Below are 24,172 nucleotides of genomic sequence, written 5' to 3' on the forward strand. Positions count from 1 at the left end.
CTAATATTATGTCTCTATGCACAACAGGGCCCAAACTGTTCTGAAAGCCACCGGCTGCTCCTAACGGACATTTTGCTTGAAGGTGATTTAGGCCCCATTGCCCACTTGTAGAGCCCTTGAGCGGCCAAAACAATGGAGAACCCCAACAAATGACCCCATTTTGAAAACTAGACCCCTTAACGAATTCCTCTAGGGGTGTACTGCATATTTTGACCCCACAGCTTTTAAATGAATCTAAGTAAAGCAGAAGGAAAGAAACATGATTTTCACTTTTTTGTCAATTGCGTCATTTTAGAAACTGTTTTTTCGTACAGCGTACATATGAATGAAGACTTTCACCCCAAAATGGATACCCCTGTTTGTCCCGTGTTCAGAAACATACCCATTGTGGCCCTAATCTAGTTACAGAACACACGGCTAGGCCTATAATGGAGGGAACGCCCGTTGGATTTCAAGGCACTACTGAAAAAATTCCAGGCCCAACTGCTCACTCAAAAAATTAACTACCCGCGGCTTCTTGTAAATTACATAGGCCTTACAGGTAGTGATCTAAATAATGCCAGACTCACACGGCCGTATGTGGAATCTGCTTGTGGAGTCCAGCAGCAGTCCTACGTACGGCCGCGTAATCTACTGCGCATAACTGCGTACTCACACAGGCGATCACGCGCAGTACACCTTTTTTTGGATATATTTCCCGCTCCGTCGCCTAGTGATGACCCGGGTACCCGCAGCCCGTACACAATGTAATTGCGCATGGGCTGCAAGTATATCTGCGATCATAGAGCACAATGGGCTCTATGTTGCCGACATCCACAGTAAAATAAAACATGCTGCGTTCTGTTTCTGCGAGTGGATTACGCGATTCCAACCCGCTAATGTAAGCAGAATTGTGTAATCCAATATACTTGATTGATCCACCAATTACCGCTGATCTAACGCATGCAGAATCCACAATTGCTATCCAGTCGTGTGAGACCAACCGAAGGTAGATCGCTACCTTTTTATATCATTTGATAACGGCAATCACGTGACCGGGTACCGCTCAAAAGAGCTTTTGATCACCGCTCCAGGCTCTTGCGTCCACCATTTTGCCAAAGGGCACATGCGCAGAAGCCGTGGAAGGTCTGTGGAGGATGATCGCGTCGGGGTTCAAATGCGAAGGCCTCCAGTTAGAAGTTTCATTTGCCCTCACGGATTTCATTGGTGAAGGGAAAGTAAACTTAAATTCTTTCATTTAAACTTTTATGTGATCCCCACTATCCACTGGAAAATGGCGATCACGTGACCGGGGACCACTGATCGTGACCGGGGACCACTGATCGTGACCGGGCACCGCTCACCGTGGCTTTCGGTTACTGCTCCAGGCTCTTGGTTACCTTTAGTAGCCAGAAGCAAAGAGATTTTTAATTTCCCAGGCCCTCCTCATCTTCTACGCTTGCGTCCACCACTTTACCGACAGGCACATGCGCAGTAACCGGGGAAAAGTCCATGCATAAAGATCCCATCAGGGAAAAATTCCAGGGGCCTTAGGTAAGTAATTTCATTTCTAATCTGTAAGGGGTGTGAAACAAACTTAGCATTTTTTTTGTACTTTACATGATCTCTGCGACTGGGGACCACATACTGCGGCCCTCGGTGACATCTCCCTGCTCTTGGCTACTCTTGTTAGCTGGGAACAGGGAGATTTTAAACTTCCCAGGCTCTCTGGCCTTCTATGTATGTGCTCAACATTTTACCTCAGGCGAGCATGCGCAGAAGGCAGCTGCAGGTCCTTGCAGGACCAGATCGCTGCGGTACGTCACGGAGATCAGTAATTTCAGCTTTTCTCACGGATCCGATCAGTGAGGAGAGATGAAACATTAACCTTATTTCAACCTTCATGCAATTGCTGTTATCCATCGGATAATGGTGATCACGTAATTGGCGGGGAATTGGCGCACACCGCGTCCCCCTATGACAGCTCCAGGCCATCGGCTACCTCCAGTAGCTGATACCAGGGAGCGGTCACACACACAGACCGCAGCTTTAGTTTACAGGGTCGGCGTGTATTTACAGCCCTGTAGATTAATGCCCAGACACCCAGGATGTGAAGACACGTAACGAGTTAAATGGTCTAATTGTTGGCTGGCGTATCACCTCAGAAGGGGTTCACAGCCATTCACCTAGCAATAGTAGATTTCTGTTTCTTTTCGGTACCTCATTAGGAAATTCAAGATGGTTTTGATTCCCGACGGCTGCGGGTTCACACACAGAATCTGTTCGCCTGCACTAGAAGCTGCCCACAGAGAGGAGAACAGAAATAAGATCCGAAGTAGAAACTTCTTCTAGTGGATGGAGCGATATGGATACGTTTGACACATATAGCAAAGATAGGGCTCTAAAGTGATATGAAAGAGCCTAATTGGTGAGATTCTAGATTAAATGTCATACTGCTCACATGGAAATGCACTGCACAAGATGGTATCAAGGCTTCAAGACAGCTACTGGTGCCCATAGTATGTGGGAACGAGACGTTGAGAAAAATAAATATAAATAGTGTTACATATACTGTATCTTGTATGTCTCTTCTTACCTTGCGATATCGGAGGCTGGTGGTCCTCTATCTTGACGTCCTTGTACAGATCCTTGCATTCTTCTAAATACTCCCACTCCTCCATGGAGAAATAGACAGCGACATCGTGACACCTTATAGGAACCTGACAACACAATGATACCGTCATTACCCAGACTCCTCTAGTGCTGTTACTGTATAATTACCCAGCATTCCCAGCAGGGTCACCTCTCCAGTCAGCAGCTCAGTGATCTTGTTGGCCAGTTCTAGGATCTTCTGCTCATGTATCGGTAAGTGAGGAGGAGCCTCTGTGATGGGGGTCTGGCTCCTGCTCCATCCTCCTGACTCACGGAGATGGCGGTTGGGAGTCGTACCGTGACCCGATGTCTTCTTCACCATCATGTAATCCTGTGTATGGAGAGAGACACAGAGAATTGAACCCAGTATTCCTCTCTCAGTAGAAAGCGAGTGATTGTGATCCTGCTGTATAGAGGTCTGGTGAGACCATGTCTGGAATACTGTGTTCAGTTCTCAAGACACACACAAGATAGAACAAGTCTAAAGATGGACTACAAAAACTGTGGAAGATCTCTTAAAACTGATCAGGAAAGACAAAGATCTTAAGGCTCTTTTCTTTAGAGCCTCCAGCACCGACTGCAGGACTTTTTCGTCTGATAAAACTGCCGGACTGCTGCAGCAACCGAATACATAAGTACTGCCCCTTGGGGTGTTGGTCTTAGGGTATTTAGGGTTTCAACAGGGTTGGCCCACATTGAGTGGGGTCGCTCTTGTCAGGGCGATCGCTCCACAGATAGGCAGGGAGATCACAGGACCTTCACAGTTCGAAGCAAAAAACTGTGATTACTGCAGTAATACCTTCTGTATAACCCCTGACCCCAAAACAAACAATATTCTTTATTATTCCGTGTATATACTGAGGTTAATGATATTCCATATTTCTAATAAAGCAGTATATTGGTAAAGCGGTATCCTTTTGCAGTGATAAGCACCTTGTTGTTGGTCCCGTCATTATATATCTGTATTACAGTGAGATTTGTTCCTGAAGGAGAGAGAAGGTAAAGGAGAGAACATGATGGAAACCTTCATATATTGTATGTTACAGGAGGGAAGACACTAAACCCATGAACAAGGGGCACAATCTGACACTAATGGGAGGGAAGATCAAAAGCAATGGCAGAAAATATTATTTTACTAAAAGAGTAGTAGATGCTTCAAACAAACTTCTAGTGGATGTGGTTGGAAAATCAGAAGTAAGTGAATTTAAAGGGACATCCAGTGAAATCACATTTTATTTATCTGCCCCCTCACCCGCTCTTCTCTCTCACTCTGGGTATCTGAGATGTACATTGCAGTTACTTCCATGCAATATAGTCTTTTGTCTGATACTTATCAGACACCATCTTCATTTTTAGATTTCTCCTTGCTTTCCATTCCTTTTATGATGTGTTAGCAGTCACATGATGCATCAGTGAAGCATCACATGACCAGCTACAGCCAGTACCATTTCTGTCTGCTGAGATTATCATTACCCCTTATATTGACCTAAGCTACAGACTACATGTAAACAGTCAGAAAGGTGAGCTGCCATCTCCTCTATTATAACTGTGAAATAGGAGCCTCTAAATCACCAGTAGTAGGATTTCCTATCCCCTATGAAGAGCCTGTGTGGTACAGTCCATTTAATTTCATCATTCAGGAATACAGAAAGAGCCAAGTCCATTCTTTGTAGGAGTCACAGGGAGACAAGTAATTCCCAGGTGGTCACAATGAGATTACAAGACCCAAATGAAGAGGGCAATGTCCAGAAAGGAATAATTAAAGCAGGTTATACTATCCCAGAGTTGCCCTTTAGGCCTCTTTCACACGGGAGACCGCAATATTGCTGCAAGAAAATCGCAGTGATATCACATCTGTGTTCTGCGCGATATCACTGTGTTTTCTTGTAGTAATATTGCGATTTTATAACGCTGTTTTGCCAGAATTTTCAGCCTCAGCTGCATGAAAAACAACAACAAAAAAAACAATACATGACTTAAGAGACGTTGACCGCTTCGCACATCTCCGTTGCTGCTCCGGCACTTGTTTGTAGTCTTCAGGGAGTGCTTCCTGGTCCAGGGTTTCAAAAACCCCGCCTCCAGGAAGTGCTGCCTCTGATTGGTTCTCGAGCGCCGCGGCTCAGCCAATCACAGAGAACTTGCTTTTATTTCCTTAGCCTTTTGCAGTTGGCGTACTGAGAGGGTATCGCCTATTCTGAATGGGTGGCTGCGGGTTTACCTTCCTAACCCTCAAGGCCCCTAAAGATTCTCTATCTTTCCAGGGCTTAATTAAATTGACATGGTAATTCTGGTTTGGTTTTCTTTTGCCCAGCTGGTGTACTTTATAAATTTGTGTCTCCAACTTTCTCTATGACCTCATAGGGACTTTGCCACTTAGTGAGAAATTTACTTTCAACTGTGGGTATTAAGATCAGGACGGGTCCCCAGGGTAAAGATTTCTAATCTTAGCAGACTGATTATACACCCTGCTTTGGGCCTCTTGTGCCGTCTGCAGGTGTTCTCTAACAATAGGCATTACCGTCACAATGCAGTCCTGCATTTATTCCACATGCTCAATAATACTCTTGTAGAGAGTCAATTTAGTTTCCCATCTTTCCTTGGCTAGGTCTAGCAGCCCCCTTGGGTGATGCCCATAGACCAATTCAAAGGGCTAGAACCCTGTAGAAACCCGTGGCACTTCTCTAATGGAAAACATCAGGTAATGTAATAGACGGTCCCAATCATGCCCATCTTTTTTAACATCTCTTTTAGGGTATTATTAAACCTCTCCACTAATCAATCTATTTGAGGGTGGTACACAGAGGTGCGTATGTGTTTCATTTTAAAGAGGTGGCACAGCTCTTTCATAATCTTGAACATGAACGGTGCCCCCTGGTCACTAAGGATTTCTTTAGGAATACCTGTCCTGGAAAACATAAGGGACAACTCCCATGCAATACTTTTGCTAGTAGTATTTTTTAAAGGAACAGCTTTCAGATAACACGTAGCATAATCCAGTACAACTAGAATATACTGATGTCCTCCTGACGACTTGACTAAGGGCCCAACTAGATGCATCCCAATCCTTTCAAAAGGTACCTCGATAATTGGGAAAGCCACTAACGGGCTACAAAAGTGTGATACAGGAGCGGACAGCTGACAAATGGGGCAAGATTCAGTATTATTTTACTTATTTATTAGTCCTCTGCAGGACTCGGTCTTACATCTGATCAGTCCCCAAGTGCATGATTATGTGCCATGTCCAGAACCTTATGTCTATATGGTTTTAGTACGACCAGCTGCTCAAGTTTCCCTGTTATTTTTAGTTATTCTATAGAACAGATTATTACTAGTGGAGAAAAGGGGAAATTGTTGGTCAGCAGCGGGTCCTGCAGTACGACATTTATAACCACAACATTCTTTCATGCATTTAAGAAAGTGGGATCTCTCAACTGTGCGGTACCAAAGTTTTCACATGAGCCTCCCAAATTAGTCACCCCCTGCAGGGGATAAGGATCTTCACCGAACAAGACCTGCAAAAAAAAATCAGTACATCCTGCATTTTGTCACTGGGGGTTACACCAGACTCTTTAGTAGGAGATGTTGCTCTTCCCCACAAGTTCCAGAACAGAGTGAAATCACGTCCTAATATCATACAGTGCATCAAATTCTTAACTATGCGTATTTCATAGGACACAGTTCCTGACATTGTCTCTATAGAAGCAAAAGCTACAGGATACGCCTTTGTATCACCATGGATACACATCACACTGAGGTGTTTCTCTGGTGAATAGCCTTCAATTACCAGGGTGGCATGGACCAAAGTGACTAAACTTTACACTCCTGTGGCTCAGACTCTAGGCCTGGTGAGGCAGTACAAACTGGCTCTACAAACAAGGAGCAGTGCCAAGTTCTGTCACATTCCATAGGCTTGGTGGTTAAGGGGTAATGGGCCAAGACATGACCCAACTCCTGGCACCTCCAGCACCTCAACAGCTTTGGTTTCCTTGGCAGAGAGTTCTTTCTAGGGCTGACATGACCTTTGTGCTCAAACCTCAGCGCAGGTGGTGCCACCACAGGAGTCGTAGCTTCTTTTCCGACATACTTCAACTCTTCCCATACAAATGGAAGTTTTAATACTCGTGGTAGGCTAGGTACTCCTGGGGAGGGTAGGGGTATCCGGGGTGTCATGGAGCTAGTCCTCAGTGGCGAGGTATCTATGGACAAGGTCAATCAGCTGGTTGGCGTCCATGTCCGACCCAGCACTACAGCTCCACAGAGAAGGCATGGATGAAACTATCGCTTTTTAAATTTCAGCAAAAAAGGTATAGTGTGACAACCGCCACCCATTCAGCTTCTGGGAGTTTTTCTCTTTCTGCAGCCCTCTCAAACACAATCAAATAGGCCTTGACATCATCCTCAGCGGTCATCTTTTGCAGGGACCGTTGCACAGCCTCTCTTGGACTAACTGCTGCGGGGCCCCTTCCTCTCTTCTCTCAGGGGGGCCAGAAGTGCTTCTTTTAGCAGGGTAATCTGTTCCTGCTGCTGGGTGTCTGTCTGGCATTGATCAAATGCTTCTTGTTGCTGAATACTTGCTTGCAGCTACTGTTTGATGAGCTCCGCCATAGCAGGGGATGGTGATTGTATGAAAAGAGTAGGTTTCACCCAAAACATCTGCAGGCTTGTAGTTTTTAACCCTTTAAGGACCAGGCTGTTTTGTACCTTAAAGGACCAGTCACTTTTTACCCATGTGGTGGTTTAACTGCCCTAATTCTTTTCCTTTAGCTACCAAAATTATTTTTGCTTCATTTTTTTTCCCGTGACATATAGGGCGATTTTTTAAATATGTTTTTCACTTTTTTTAAAAAAATTTGCATATTAAGGCTAAAATAAAGTATGTGAACAGGTTCCTCTATTTGTTTTGGACGTTTTGATATATATTATGTATTCTTTTGGCTTGCAGGGCGCTTATAACGACGGTTTTGATTCGCATCGGTTTTGGGTTATTTTCTTTCTTATGTACATGTTGTTTTATTCTGTAATTTTGTCCCTCTGGGGGACATTCATATGTTTTTTCTTTTTTTTGACACTTTCCCTTATAGGTAGGGCATCTATAGGAGCCCTAGTTACAGGGGAAAACATCACCTGTAGTGACAGTCACTGGCAAAAGTGATCAGGGTCTACTATGACCCTGCAGCTCTGCTGTAGCAGGGAATCCTGGCAGTCACGTGACCCCCCCGACTCCCATAGTGGAAGTTACACTTCCTCTTTCACTTTCTAGTACACAGTGCTCATTGAGCGCTGTGTACTCAGGGAAGGAAAAGGCAGAAAGGGTTAAAAAACCCTCCTGCCTTCTCCTCCGAGTTATAAGAAGTCATAGAGGGTCACTTAATCCACATAAAAGTTCAAGTTGCTTTATAGTTTTCTTAAATTTCGTCAATAACAAGGTGACCCAAGGAAAAACTACACCACTGGCGGCACATGAGCTTATTAAAAAACAGAATACAAACTAAACCATGGCTCAGCAAGGTTCTTCTTGCCCAAGACTAGTTTACAGCAAATGTTGATCAGGAACCCACGGTAGTTTCACTCACCTCCAGGCTCAGATTATAACTTCATGGCCTTACAGTCTTTAATGTCCCAGTAATCAGCTCAGTGTTTTCAACTGAGCTCACTGGGACCCACAAGAAAGTTCTGGACTAGATCCCTACCGCACCCAGGCCAAGCATCTGGGTGAGATATACACCCCGTCCAGCAGCCTCCCATTTACCTGTCAGCAATAAGATAAACATACAAATCTCCAGGGATAAATAAAAAGGAAGTAATATAATTGCAGACTAGATGGTCCAAATCTCCAGGTCAAACTCAGTCCCTGTGATCCTGTTGGTTCCTGGCTGCCCTTTCCTCCTTATTAGAAGGAGCCTACTTCCCATTCTCATTGCCCCTACAACATTACTATTAGCTCATTGGTTCCCACCATACAGAACTGACTATATTGGGGGCCGATCTTCACATTCTCTGCTGTTCAGTTCTTTAGTTCTTCCTCACTTGGAAGGTCTGGAAGCCGTTATACAGGATACTGGATTGTTCCCATTACTTCCTAGAATGGATTTGCTCTTCCCTTAGACTTGATACATAATACAATAAAGATCATAGAAATATAGAACGAACAGCTTACCTCTCCGGTCAGCAGGTAGATGATCTCTAAGGAGATGTTTAATATTCTTATGGCAACATCATTCCCATCCTTGCTCATCCTTGGTGGCTCATTCATGGGAAGGACCAATTTGGATGAAAAAAGAGGATCGCCTGGAGGAATCTAGTACTGCACCTTAAAAAAATAAAAATAAGAGGCTCTAAATCCTACTAGAAATATCATCACGTATGAAATACAGCTCCTCACTTATTGATCACTGAGAGAATCAGGTTCTTCACTATATGGATTCTAGGGATTTGCCCTAAATATCTAGGTTGCTGCCCAAGCTGTTTCCATAACTCCCATAGATGTGAACAGAGAGCTGTACATGTGTGGCCTCCTCTTCATTCATTGTCCTCTTGGATGTACCTGCTGTGGACCCCTGGCTGCACATATAGTGGGTGCGTGTCAGAGGCCGAACCCACATTATCATTTATGGCATATTCTGTGGACATGTAGTAAATAATGAAACTCTGCACTCCTATCTTACAAAAAAATGCAGTCTACTTACCATCTGCTCCTATCGATTTCTACCTTCTGCCACTTCCTTCACTTCTTAGTATGAGATTTTTTTCAGAGAACACATCAAAGACAATTGTCCTGCAGAACAATCAGCAAATAATGGTTTAAAATTGGGTGTGAATTATTCCTACAGGTGTCTCAATTTTTGTAGATTACCTTCAAACCCTTGGATTCTATATAACCAGTGTTGGAACAGACTGCATTACAACACCCACTAGGGCAGGATTTGGCCAGTTTTGCTCTTCAGGACGGAGCATATTGCTATCACAGTGTCAAGAAAAAAGAGAATTAACCAAAAGACAACAGAGAGACAATTATAACCCTTAGAAGTATAGGTCTGTCCTACAGGAAAATGGCCAAGAAATCCAAGGTGGCAGTCAGTACAGTTTCCTATTCCATCAAGAGGCACTTGGAAACTGACAGGAAGAGGTCTGACAGACAGAAGACCACTATAAAGTCAGGCGACAGGTTTTTAAGAGTCAACAGTTTGTGTGATCTGTGCCTCACAGCACTAAATCTTCAAGTACAGCTTAATGCAGCAAAAATTAAACAAACCTGAATTTCATTTGTGATGTAAAGACTTCTATCTGCAGGTTTGAGAGCTAGAGTATCAGTAAGAAAGCCACTAAGATTACAAAGTTATAAAAAAAAAAAAAAACAGACCTGCCTGAGCCAAGCAGCACCTTCAGTAGATTATTACAGGGTGGAAGGTGGTCCTATGGACTGATAAATCAAAATTTGACATCTTTGGTACATCACACAGGGTACTTGTATGCCATCACATAGGTGAAAGGATGATTCCTGAGCGTGTGACACCTAATATCAAACATGGAGAAGAAAGCGTGATGGTTTGAGGCTCTTTTGCTGGATCCAGTATTGGCAACTTGCACACTAGACAAAAAGGGATACCCGGCATATTGATACTGGTGTATCCCTAATTGGTCAGGGGTTCATATTACAGCAAGACAATGATCAAAACATAGTTCTAGGTTTTGTCAGAAACACCTAAGGAGGAGGTCACAGTTTAAGTTCCACTTTGAGCTATCGATGAACAGTCGCCATTCAGTTGAGTTATAGAATGGATTTCCCAATTCCTCTCGCTGTTTTCTTGTATAAGAAGAGATAATTTTCTGTCTCAGACTCTCCATGATTTCTAATGGCCCCGTGCGCGGGTCGTCCAGATCAGCGTTATCATAATGCAGCGCTAGATTTGTATCATCAGCGTATTTGTATCATCAGGATTGATGGAAATCTCTCAGCTGAACCTTCCTTCTCCTCCTCCTCTGGGATTCCTTCAGAAGACGAAGTATCTTCAATCATTACTACATTCAGCCGGCAGAAGAACAGGTTGGCTGCAGCTGGAGGTGGTTTGTGCCGTAGTACTAGGAGATGCAATCGGCTCCGCAGACGTTACTAGTAAATCATGGGGTGCATTCGCTTCTTGTTCAGTATTTGCCTTAATAACATTTTCTGATAGTCTGACCGCCGACTGATTCTTTCACCAATCTTTCAGCTTGAATTTTTCATTGTAAAGGAGCCGATTTCTCCTTGTAGTTTGAACTTGACATTTCGGCTTCACCAAATCTGGAAGAATCATCACTATTTCCCATCGATAAAATTATCTAAATGTATTAACTATCAAATTCACTCTACTGTTATAATCAGACTAACCAACAAGTTAACGATCTAAAAAAACCTTTTATCTAACCTCGACAAAAATGATGAGGTGATCTAAAAACAACCCCATCCCTTACAAACACAATAAACGGCACTTGTGTGTTATTGGAGTCGCATTATTTAATGGAAATTCAAAATTTAATCCTTTGCAATCCAATTTTAGATTCAGGGTTTCCTAGGGGGTTTTCTCTTTCTGCCGTTACACAATGGTGCCATCTGCTGGCTAGAGCCAGTACTGCGGTATGGGACATGCTGGAGAGGCCCCTGACAACAGAGTGGCCAGTAATATACAGTAAGAATACCCTGCCGGACGTCTTCGGACATCAGAGCTGTACAGTCTTCAATCAGAATGTCTTTAGACGTCAGACAGTGGATTGGAAAGGGTTAATATCGCGATGAATGAGAACAGAAAGGATGGTCATGTGAGTGTCTGGAGATGGTAGAGTAATGCCGGATGCGGCAGACAGGGTTGTCAGATTCCCAACACCATTTATCCCCACCTGCAGGTTAACAAATCCCTGAAAATCTCCACTCACTGTAAGGTTTCCCCCAAGTTCATGGACAACTAACTGAGCTTAGAAATCTAAACAACTTATCTCATAATAATGCAGTTCTACAAAAGAAACTGTTTAAAAAAATGTAGTAATATTTTCAGATTTTAAAAATGAACTTTTGCTTGGCCAACCTTGCTCTGGAAACCCGAGTGCCCCACTAGCTGGGCCATGTTGGAGGTAAGAAAGTATGCAGCATCTCAACTAGTATTAATAATACACAGTTTATTAGGATATAGCAGAAGTCCTCAGTGTGAAAACTCCAGTCATAAGCAGTATAAAGACTAATAGCTGGTATAAAACTCTGGAGGAAGCATAGTATGTTAGCCTGAATGAAGACAATGTCCATCTAGTTCAGCCTGTTTCAACCCCTTGTTGGTTGAGAGTAAAGCAAAAAAAAACAAAACACAAAGAGCCAATTAGCTCATTTGGAGGAAAAAGAATTCCTTCCTGACTCCATAATGGCAGCCAGAGTAATCCCTGGATCAACATTTGAGATCAACAATCCCGCTGGTCACCTAATGTCTATATCCTGTAATGTCCTTCCACTCTAGAAAGACATCTAGTTCCCTCTTAAACTCCTATGTATTTTGCCATCACCACGTCCTCAGGCAGAAAGCTCCACAGTCCCACTGCTCTTACAGTAAAGAACCCCCTTCTATGTTGGTGATGCAGCCTGCTTTCCTCTAGACATAGAGGAAGCCCTCTTGCTACCTTCGCAGTCCTGGGAATAAGCAGATCATAGGAGAGATCCTTGTATTGTCCCCTAATGTATTTACACATAGTTATTTGGTCGCCCCTTGGCCATCTTTTTTCCAGGGTAAATAATCCCAATTTTGACAGTCTCTCTGGGTATTCCAGTCCTCCCATATTATTTTTTAATTTAGTTGCCCTTCTTTGAAACCCCTCAAGCACTGCAACATCTTTCCTGAGCACCGGTGTCCAGAACTGTACGCAGTATTCCATGTGAGGCCTGGCAAGTGCCTTATATGCTGGAAGAATTATGTTCTCGCCTCTCGCCCCTATGCCTCCTTTAATGCACCTCAAGACTTCATTTGCTTTTGCAGCAGCTGACTGGCATTAGTTGCTCCAGTTGAGTCTACAGTCTACTAATACCCCCAGGTCTTTTTCCATATCACTTTTCCCTAGCAGAACCCCATTTAGGGTGCATTGGTGACATCAGTTTCTTCTGCCCATGTGCATAACCATTTTTCTACCCAAGCCCCCAGTTTATCTAGGTGCTTTTGTAGCTGTACAATATCCTTTGTTGTATTATCTTCTATAATTTTGTGTCATCTGCAAATATTGATATTTTACTGTGCAGTCCCTCTATCAAGTCATTGATAAATATATTGATCAGAATGGCACCCTACTAGCAAAAAAAGGACCAATCAGAGTACAAACCATTTATTACCACTGTTTTCTATCTCCGAGCCATTTTTTACCTAGATACACACTTTTTCACCCAGACCGAGCTGTCTCATTTTATATATCAACCTATTATGTGGCACAGTATCAAATGCTTTAGAGAAGTCCAGATATACGCGATCAATGGACTCTCCCAGGTCTAGCCTAGAACTTACTTCATCGTAGAAGCTTATCAGATTGGTCTGACATGATCGACCCCTCATAAACCCATGCTGATGAGGAGTTATGCCATTTTTTTCCTTGAGGTATTCTAGAATGGTGTCTCAGAAACCCCTTGAATATTTTACCAATTGTGGAAGTGAGACTTACTGGCCTTTAGTAACCAGGCTCTTTTTTAGACCCCTTTTTGTATATTGGAACCACATTGGCAATGCGCCAATCCAGTGCTACAACCCGGTCACATTAGTGTCCATAGATATAAGAAATAGCGGTCTAGCTATCACGTCACTTAGTTCCCTTAGAACCCTTGGGTGTATTCCATCTGAGCCTGGCAATTTATCAATTTTAATCCCCTTTAACCGGCTCTGCACTTCCTCCTGTGTTAGGCATCTGATATTTTGTGGGGGGTTCATTTTATTCCCCTGCATCTCGTGTGACTTTTCTTTTTTATTCATAAATGCACTTGAAAAAAACTATTTAATAGATTTGCCTTACCCCCCTTCCCATTGTCTTCTATGGTTTTTCCTGCATTATTTCAGTGCAAATCCTTTTACTGTTTATATAATTGAAGAATAGTTTAGGGTTATTTTTGCTCTCTTTGGAAATCAATCTCTCTGCCTCATCGTTAGCAATTTTGATCTTTTCTTTACATGTTTTTTTCCTGTATGAATTTAGCGCTTCTTCGCTGTCTTCTTGTTTTAGTAATTTAAACGCTTTCTTTTTTTGTTTATTGCCCCCCTTACAGTCTTGTCGAGCCAGATTGATTTCCTTCTACTTGTAGTTCTTTTGCTTTTAAAGGGTATGAACTGCTCACAGATAATTAGGATATTTTTAAACCCCCATTTGTCGTCTGTACTGTTATTTATGAGGATATTGTCCCGATTAATGTTACCGATAGTGGTTCTGAGCTGATCAAATTTTGCTTTACTAAAGTTTAGTTTTTTTGTCGCTCCCTGTTAAGGCTTCCAGCTGAATGACAGATGGAAATTAATTATTTTGTGACCAAGTGTCCCTCAACCCGCACCCCCAAGATTCTATTGTTTATTAATAAGTCCAGAGTGACCCTCCCTCTAGTTGGCTCCTGTACCAGTTGGGTAAGGTAGTTATCTTTATTTGTTCTTAAGAACTTATCACCCTTGTGAGATTTGCAGGTTTCGTCTTCCCATATTACATCTGTATAATTAAAGTCCCCCATAATAATTACTTAATTGCAGTTTGACCCCTCTTCTATTTGCCTTAATAATAATATTTCAGTTTCTTCTGTTGCTTTTGGTGGTCTATAGAAAACCCCTATCAGGATTTGGTTGTTTCTTTCTCACTGTATTTCTACCCACAGAGATTCCACATGTTCATCTCCTACACCTATCTCTTCCCTTATCCTCGGCATTAGGTAGGATTTAACTTACAGACATACCCCTCCACTTTGTGTTCCCCACGGTCTCTTCTGAAGAGATTGTAACCCTGTAGATTCACCAATCGCAATTATCATCAAGCCATGTTTCCGTTATTCCGACTATATCGTAATTTTCATCAGTCATTCCTGCTTCAAGCTCACACACTTCTTGCATTCGTAGCCATACAATTTCTATGGTGGTGGTTGTTCTAACTGTACTAACCTCACCAACTGCTTGACCCCCATTCCCATTACTTGGTCCCAGGTCGCTATCTACACTGTCTACCCACCTGTTTCTCTTTTTGCCCTCCCCCCTAGTCCCTAGTTTAAGCACTCATTCAACCTTCTAGCCATCTTCTCCCCAAGCACAGCTGCACCCTCCCCATTAAGTTGCAGCCCGTCCTTAAGGTAGAGCCTGTAGCCGACAGCAAAGTCAGCCCAGTTCTCCAGGGCCCCAAAGCCATCCTTCTTACACCAACTCCGGAGCAACTTGTTTACCTCCCTAAGATCCTGCTGCCTTTCTAGTGTGGCTTGGAGGTCCTCGCCCTAAGCTTGGATCCTAGGTCCCTGAAATCGTTTTTTGAGGGCCCTCCATTGACCTCTAATTTGTTAATTGGTGCCAATGTGCACCATGACCGCTGGATTCTCACCACCCCCTCCTAATAATCTGTCGATCTGATCCGTGATGTCGAACTCGAGCACCAGGAAAACACACACAGTTTGACAATCCCGGTCTTTGTGGCAGATTGCCCTATCTATCCCCTTATAAATTTAATCCCCCACCACTAGGACCAGTCTAGCCTTCCCTGCGCTCCTAGTCCCCTCCTTACTGGAGCAGTCATCTTCCTGGCGTTCAGAGGGCATGTTGTGCTGCAGCGGTGCTGGCTCTGTAATGGCATGCCCCTCATCTGCCAACTTTGCAAACTTGTTGGGGTGTGCAAGTACAGGACTAGCCTCCCTGGTTCTCTTCCCTCTACCTCTTCTATCTGTCACCCAGCTAGCTGCCTGCTCCCCCTGCTCTTCCGAACTACCATCCACCCCGGCATCTACCCCAGCAAGTGCCTGCTCAGTGAGCACCAAACTACTTTCCATGTTGTCAATGGTTCTCAGTCTTGCCAGTTGCTCATTTAGATCCAGGATTTGGACTTCCAAATGTTTGACAAGCACGCATCTTGCGCAACAGAATGCACCCTCGATCGGCTGATCAAGGAAGCATGGAGCTCATCCTAATGGGGATTTACAATTTACTTATGGAAGTAGTGAAGATTGACTAAATCACACTCCAGATACGCCTCAGCCCATTTACAACCACTCACGCACCTCCATCCGTTCGCAACCGCTCATGCTGGCAGGTATATAGAGGAATCTATCTGATGCTCTGCTCTTCTCTGTGCTAATAGCATAATGTTGTATGAGGAGGTTACACCAAGTTATTCATCTAATCTCAGGCTTCTTTCAGTCACAGATCTATCAGGTATGTCACGGTAAGAAGCTGCAGCTGCTCTATTATACACCTGTTTGTATCTGTGTGGATGAGTTTTTTTTACTGCAGGACTATTTTAGAACCATCAGATAGCTGGTATAATACTCTGGAGGAAGAACATGGGTGGTCGTAGATAGAAAAAGCTATTAGTCTTTATACTCTCCTTGTTGCTGGGCCTCCTGCTATCTCTGATAACATCTGTGTCTTGGGGAACAACCATCCTATATTCTCTATCTCACTCAGTGGGATCCTAATAAACTGTGAACGGTATTACTACTAGTTCAGATGCTGCACACTTACTTACCTCCAACACCTTAGTGCTGCACAAGACGGGGCTTGTCTCCCATCAGCATCTATGCAGTAGAAGTGATCGGTCTCCTTGTGGTCCAACGATGTATGAGCGGGATCACTTCTATCAGCAGACAATTCTAGCTCTCTCCGTAACCCCTGATGAAGCCATATCTGACAGGAATGTGTTGGGTCAATCCTATGCTAATGCATTTATTCTCCATCCTTCAGGCAATCCAAGAGGTTTCTTCAGCTATTTGTCCAGCACCTTCTCTCTTCTCAGTCTTTGTTAATCACAGCTGGCATCGTAATACTGAGCAGTGTGTACAACACAGTCATAAAAAACAAAATAATCCCGCCTCTAGAAGAAGAAGTCGTTTTGCTGCAAAACTTGGCAAACAGTTCCATCTCAGGCAGATATACAAATGATGAGAGTTGTGGTAATTAGATGACCGGTCTTGTCACCTGAGGCCCTAAAATTACTTCCACCCCTTGGCCTATAAAAAGGCTCTCGAGGCTACTTGTGTGTAGTGACCTCTTCTTCCGCTTATGTAGAACTTATTGACCACTAGACGCCTCTACGGCGCAGAGAAGAGATTTCACCCCGTTACCAGACTTGAAGAGGGGGCGTGTTTTAGAATGTAAGAACTGGAATGGTCATATTGACAAACTGCCCCCTACCTGGGCTTTTCTGACCAGACTGTTAGCAGGTGTTGGTATCCGTGTATGTGTGAGGACACATAAGGCAACCAGGATCAGGACGCCCCGACAGACCACCACTGGATAGGATTGTTTGATTGCATGACAAGTATGAGAAGATCCAACTGTTTTGTTGTCCACCACCCAGAGACATGTGACACCACCATTAAAGGCTCATGTCTATCGGAACAATTTCCAGGCACTTAGTTGAAGGACATTTGGTCACATGCCGCCCATTGTGTATTCTGCCTTTCACACCCACCCTCGCCTCCATTTGCAAAGGTGTCGTGAACGATGAAACTGGACTGCTATGGAGTGGAACCGGGTTGTCACCAGTGACGAATACAGGTTTAGTTTTGGCACAGATGAAAGCTGTATTCATGTCTGGAGACCAAGGCGTTGAGTGCCTCAATTCTGTTCCCACTTCTGGTGTTATGGTCTGGGGAGCCATCACATATGACAGTCGGTCACCCCTAATAGTGGTACGAGGGACAATGACAGCTCAGCGATATGTTCAGGACATCCTGCAGACACGTGTTGTTCTCATGGTGGATTTCCAAGAAGCATTTTCTAGTAGGCTAATGTTCGGCCGCACAGGAATGTCTCCATAACATTGCAACACTTCCATGACTGCCCGGTTGCCAAATCAATCACCAATAGAACATGTATGGAACATCTGGGACACCAACTTCAACAGCCTATGAGTTTGCATGATCTAGAAGCTCAGTTACAGAAAATGTGGAGTGATATGCCCCAGGATACCATATGGAACCTGCATGCCTCCATGACCTTCCGTATCACATCTTGTATCCAAGCTAAAGGCGGTACAACAGGGTACTATAGCCTCCATGCCCACCTGTATCGCATTTTGTATTCAAGCAAGAGGCGGTACAACAAGGTACTAGATCCTCCATGCCCACCCGTATTGCATTTTGTATCCAAGCTAGAGGCGGTATAGCAGGGTACTAGAGCCTCCATGCCCCCCATTATCACATCTTGTAATCAAGCTAGAGACAGTACAACAGGGTACTGGAGCCTCAATGCCTGCCTATATCGCATCTTGTATCCAACCTAGAGGTAGTACAACAGGGTACCAGAGCCTCCATGCCCCTGTATCACATCTTGTATCCAAGCTAGAGGCGGTACAACAGGGTACTAGAGCCTTAATGCCCGCCCGTATCACATCTTGTATCCAAGCTATAGGTGGTACAAGAGGGTACTAGCACCTCCATGCCTGCCCGTATCACATCTTGTATGCAAGCTAGAGGCGGTACAACAGGCTACTAGAGCCTCCATACAAGCGGTCAGTTTTCCGCAATAATAATAATATTAATCTTTATTTGTATAGCGCCAACATATTCCGCAGCGCTTACAAAGACAGGGGAAAATACAGAAAGACAAAAAGTACAAAAATTACAGAACCACGGTTACATAGTAATCAGTTGATGGAAACAATAGGGGTGAGGGTCCTACTCCAACGAGCTTACATACTACAAGTAATGGGGTGATACAGAAGGTAAAGGGGCTGGAGATGTGCACGGTATGGCGGGGTGGAGAGTGAGGGGTGATATACACATAAACAATGATCAGACGTTCAGCCGTGTGATGGCAGAATCGGTATGACTGCAGGGGCGGTTTATAATGGCTAGCAGGAATTGCAGCCAATATGTCAGGTGGCATATTATCAGGCGGAGTAGAGAGGGGTTTGGTTTAGGGTATGCCTCCCTGAAGAGGTGCGTTTTTACAGCACGTCTGAAGTTCTGCAAGTCCTGGATTGCTCTGGTAGCCTTTGGTAGTGCGTTCCAGAGGACCGATGCTGCTCTGGAGAAGTCTTGAATTCGGGAAGTCGAGAATGAGAGGTTTGAATTAAAGGGGCACTCAGTCTGGTTTCATTAGCAGAGCGGAGAGCCCGGGCTGGGTGATGGATTGAGATGAGGGAGGCGATATAGGGGGGCGCTGCGCTGTGGAAGGCTTTGTGGATGAAGGTAGTGAGTTTAAATTGAATTCTGTATTTAACGGGCAGCCAGTGCAGTGACTGGCACAGGGCAACAGGGCAGAGGCGTCCGAGTAGCGACTGGACAGGAAGATGAGCCTGGCTGCTGCATTCAGGATGGATTGGAGAGGGTAGAGTCTGGCGTGAGGCTGATCAGCAACGAGTTGCAATAATCGAGGCGAGAGTGGATGAGAGCAACAGTGAGAGTTTTTAGTGTGTCCACGGTGAGAAAAGAGCGGATTCTTGCGATGTTCTTGATGTGCAGCTGACATGTTCGGGCCAGAGATTGGATGTAGGGGGTAAAGGGGAGATCGGCATCGAATATGACCCCACGGCAGGGGGTGTGCTGTCCGGGAGTTATGGTGGCGCCACACACTGAGATGGAGATGTCAGGATGAGGTCGGTCAGTGGAGGGCGGAAACACCAGCAGGTCAGTTTTTGAGAGGTTCAGTTTTAGGTAGAGAGAGGACATAGTGTTAGAGACAGCGGACAGACAGTCGGTGATGTTTTGGAGTAAAGATGCAGAGATGTCATGGGAAGAAGTGTTTAGCTGGGTGTCATCAGCATAGAGGTGGTATTGGAGGCCAAATCTCCTGATGGTTTGTCCAATAGGGGCTGTGTAGATGGAGAAAAGGAGGGGGCCCCAACAGCAAGGGGAAGAGAAGGAAAGGTAGAGCCAGCAAAGGAGATTCTGAAGGAGTGATCAGATAGGTAGAAGGAGAACCAGGAGAGGGCAGTGTTCTTTAGGCCGATGGAGCGAAGCATACTGAGGAGTTTGTGGTCAACAGTGTCAAAAGCTGCGGAGAGGTCGGCGAGGATCAGTAGGGAGTAGTCGCCCCTCAATTTGGCTGTCAGGAGGTCGTTTGACACCCTTAAAAGGGCAGTTTCTGTTGAGTGTAGGGGTCAGAAGCCAGACTGTAGGGGGTTGAGAAGACAGTTTTCTGATAGGTAGCTTATAAGGCGAGAGTAAACAAGGCATTCTAGTAGTTTGGAGATGAAGGTGAGATTAGAGATGGGTCTGTAGGTAGCAGCATAAGATGAGTCAAAAGTCGTCTTCTTTAGCAGTGGGGATATGATGGCGTGTTTGAAAGAAGAGGGAAAGATGCCAGAGGTGAGAGAGAGGTTGAAAATAGTGGCGAGATGGGAGATGATCACTGGGGAGAGGGATCGGAGGAGGTGTGAGGGGAAAGGCTCGCTAGCGCATGTGGTGAGGTGAGCAGAGGAAAGCAATTTTGAGACTTCTTCCTCTGTTGTTGCTCTGAGTACAGACAGTGAGCAGCAGCTAGATGCAGTGCTGACAAGACTAGGGTCAGGGCTAATCATAGATTGGGAAGTTATTTCCTATAACGAATGTCATCAGTTTTCTTTTTGAAGTAGGAAGCCAGCTCTTCGGCACTGAGATCCATCATCGAGGGCTGCAGTTTGGGACTGGGAAGGGAGTGGAAAGAATCAAAGAGCCGTTTAGGCTCAGCCAATCAGAGGCAGCACTTCATGGAGGTGTGGTTTTTCAAACCCCTGACCAGGAATGATTGTCTAAAGAAAAGTAGCAGGGAGCTGCAGAGAAGATATGCAGCGGAGCGGACAGCAGCTGTTAGGTGATGTATTTGTCTTTTTTGTCACATCCCCCCCCCCAAAAAAGGAAGAAAAAAAAATATTGCCCGTGTGAAACTAGCCTTTAGGGAACTTTCCCGCGGGATGGAATTAGTCGCACGGATATTTCGGCCTCACAATGTTATCTCTATGGGGCTGGAATTCCGCGTCCGTTACAACCCGCACATCTTTACTTCAAAACCGCGAGATTAAACTGCGCAGCGAAGAGCTTCCTGCTGGTGATTACGGCGTCTTGTGGGATTGTTGGGGGGGATTTCTATCATCCAGGAGGCGGAATTCACAACTAAAGGCTGCGGGAAAAACAGGAGAAGTTCTGCACTGATTGACAATATCGGCCTCTGCGCCGCGTCCTGCGGACAATCCGCCCGTGTGAGCGCTCTCTTATACCCTCCCCCTCCACTGGAGGATAACCTCCCCCACACCCCTGTGTGAGCGCTCTCATATACATTCCCCCTCCACTGGAGGATACCCTCCCCCGCACCCCTGTGTGAGCGCTCTCATATACATTCCCCCTCCACTGGAGGATACCCTCCCCCGCACCCCTGTGTGAGCGCTCTCATATACATTCCCCCTCCACTGGAGGATAACCTCCCCCGCCCCCCTGTGTGAGCGCTCTCATATACATTCCCCCCTCCACTGGAGGATAACCTCCCCGCACCCCTGTAGTAATAACCACATGGAACGTGTCTGACCTCCCCACAAGACCCTCCACCACCTCTTACCTCTATGTACAAGTCTCTGAAGAATGCTGGCTGATAACAGAGAGAACAGCACAATAGCTGTGGCCACAACCTGCTCTGTATCTGCTACACTGCAACAGGACCTGGGATGATGTCACTGTCATGTGATCAGTAGGGGCGGAGCTCAGCAGTGAGGAGGATAAATAGACGTGAGTAGGAGAAATGAGAGCCGTCAGTGATAGTCGGCTGATCATTCTCCGCCATAAGTACATATTAGTGACCTTTCACACGGGACGGAATTACACCGCAGGACGCCGCCAAATCCCGGTGTGCGCAATTCCACTCCAAATCTAGCGGTCTGACAGGTTTCGATGCGGATTGCAGGCAGGTTTTCAGCAACAGAATCTGCCGGTCGCCGGCGGCTTGTGGCGCGGCCTATTCCGTCCGTGTGAGCGGCTAGAGAGGAAATCCCGGGTTATGTTGGGGATATCAAGCAGATTCTGTCCCTACGACCGTAAATCCCGTGGATGGCGCCCCATTGGTGGATTGTGATGTCCCGTTACACATCCGCGCCCCATTGGTGGATTGTGATGTCCCGTTACACATCTGCGCCCCATTGGTGGATTGTGATGTCCCGTTACACATCCGCGCCCCATTGGTGGATTGTGATGTCACGTTACACATCCGCGGCCCATTGGTGGATTGTGATGTCACGTTACACATCCGCGGCCCATTGGTGGATTGTGATGTCACGTTACACATCCGCGCCCCATTGGTGGATTGTGATGTCCCGTTACACATCCGCGCCCCATTGGTGGATTGTGATGTCACGTTACACATCCGCGCCCCATTGGTGGATTGTGATGTCACGTTACACATCCGCGCCCCATTGGTGGATTGTGATGTCCCGTTACACAGCCGCGCCCCATTGGTGGATTGTGATGTCCCGTTACACATCCGCGCCCCATTGGTGGATTGTGATGTCACACATCCGTGCCCCATGGTGCAGCATTCCAGGCGCTCGCTGGGTTCCTGGGGAGATTTGGGGCAGTTTGTGATTATTGCAGCTGAATATTTACCCCCCAGAAGTGGTTTGTATGTAATTGTAAATAATAATTATTCAGAATGGGGTCCGGAAGCCCCCGGAAGCTGCCGGTCGTCGCACACGGGGGATGGCTACTGCGCACACTGCCATAAGCCCGGTCATTAGTATGGGGCCGCTCACGGCTGAGGTTTGTGTCTCGCAGCATGTTGTATCTTGGCGTGTATTACATGTACATACAACCAGGATAGCGCTGGGGATTGGCGGCACGCAGCGGGTACACGGCCTTACATACTAGCTGCCTGCCCACACGCCAGAGACACGCAGACGGTTGTGTCAGCCGGTAAGTCTTACTGCTATTGTGGATCCTGTGGGGTGTCACAGGGGGCAGTATAGGAGGGTCACCATTACTAGTGGGGTACCACAGGGGGCAGTATAGGAGGGGTACCAGTTGCTAGTGGGGTACTACAGAGGGGAAGTATAGGAGGGTCCCAGTTACTAGCGAGGTACTAGAGGGGGCAGTATAGGAGGGTAACCGTTACTAGTAGGGTACTACAGGGGGCAGTATAGGATGGGTCACCGGTACTAGTGGGGCACCCTAGGGGGCAGTATAGGAATGGTCACCGTTACTAGTGGGGTACTACAAGGGGTAGTATAGGAGATTCACCGTTACTAGTGGGGTACCACAGGGGACAATATAGGAGCGGTCCCAGTTACTAGTGGGGTACTACAGGGGGCATTATAGGAGGGTCACTGTTATTAGTGGGGTACCATGGGGGGCAGTATAGGAGAGGTCACAGTATAGGAAGGGGTCACAGTTACTAGTGGTATACTACAACGGGCAGTATAGGAGCGTCACAGTTACTAGTGGGGTACTACAACGGGCAGTATAGGAGCGTCACAGTTACTAGTGGGGTACTACAACGGGCAGTATAGGAGCGTCACAGTTACTAGTGGGGTATCACACAGGTCAGTATTGTGCCATATTCCCTTTATATATTTAGTAATGACCTGGTAGGCGGATTGTGCAGTAAAAGATCCATATTTGCAGATGATACAAAACTATGTAAAGTAATTACCACCAGAGAGGGTGCAAGGAGATTACAAGAGGATCTAGAAGTTGGGCTTTTTAGCAGAAAAGTGGTAAATGAGGTATAAGGGTGGACACACACTGGCGTTTTTTTTTATCTTGCGCTGTGAGAGCAAGTGAAAACACTCGCAGCGCAGGAAAAACACTAACATCGCCAGTGAATGAATAGCTAAGCACTAGCTGTAATTGGCTGAGCGCTCAGCCAATCCGCACAGCCCTTTCAGGAGACAGTGATTTTTAAATCCTTGCCTGCTGAAAGTGCTGGACAGCAGTGTTGGGGAGCCAGCCGGAGGACACGTCTGAGCGGCGGAGAGATGAGTACATTTTTTTTCCTTTTTTTCACCAGTCAATGATTTTCAGGGAAGGGCTTATATTTCAAGCCCTTCCCCAAAAATCATACTGCGGGGTTTGCCACAAACCACTGCTTTAAATGGGACCGGCAGCAGCGCCGAACCCATTGAAAGCAATGGGATAGCATGCTGCAATTCTGCCACAGCTGTGGCAGAAGTCCGCGGTATTCTCCCTATCTTTTCAATGGGGCTAGCGCTGCTGATAAATGTGCGGTTCTGCACAGGGGGAGAAGAAATACATGTCACCATTACACACTAAATGGGAAACCACTGGGGGACACTGACATGGGAAAGGACTATAAAACCAGTATCATGCAGCTGCTACCAAGGCAAACAGGATCATAAGGTGTGTTAGAGCACAGAAGACGCGTGCTGAAGTATATCTCACAGCTCCATATTA

At 45.6% G+C, this 24,172-nt stretch overlaps 1 protein-coding gene across 3 annotated transcripts in view; it reads right to left on the reverse strand.

Moving 5' to 3' along the window:
- Positions 1 to 21,415, reverse strand: part of LOC136608059 (oocyte zinc finger protein XlCOF22-like) — a 53,525-nt gene extending 32,110 nt beyond the window's left edge. For all 3 annotated transcript variants that reach the window (XR_010790035.1, XM_066589083.1, XM_066589082.1), the window contains exons 1-5: positions 21,333 to 21,415; positions 9,318 to 9,406; positions 8,789 to 8,941; positions 2,783 to 2,962; positions 2,576 to 2,699 (exon numbers count right to left, since the gene is read on the reverse strand). Coding sequence is in view for 2 of the 3 variants with exons in the window: in XM_066589083.1 (XP_066445180.1) it covers positions 2,576 to 2,699; positions 2,783 to 2,962; positions 8,789 to 8,884 (400 nt within the window). In the remaining variant the exon portion in view is untranslated. The remainder of the gene's footprint in view (positions 1 to 2,575; positions 2,700 to 2,782; positions 2,963 to 8,788; positions 8,942 to 9,317; positions 9,407 to 21,332) is intronic.
- Between the last annotated feature and the right edge of the window lie 2,757 nt (positions 21,416 to 24,172).

This window comes from Eleutherodactylus coqui, chromosome 1 (genome assembly GCF_035609145.1).
Source record: "Eleutherodactylus coqui strain aEleCoq1 chromosome 1, aEleCoq1.hap1, whole genome shotgun sequence".
In the NCBI taxonomy this organism is placed as follows: domain Eukaryota; kingdom Metazoa; phylum Chordata; class Amphibia; order Anura; family Eleutherodactylidae; genus Eleutherodactylus; species Eleutherodactylus coqui.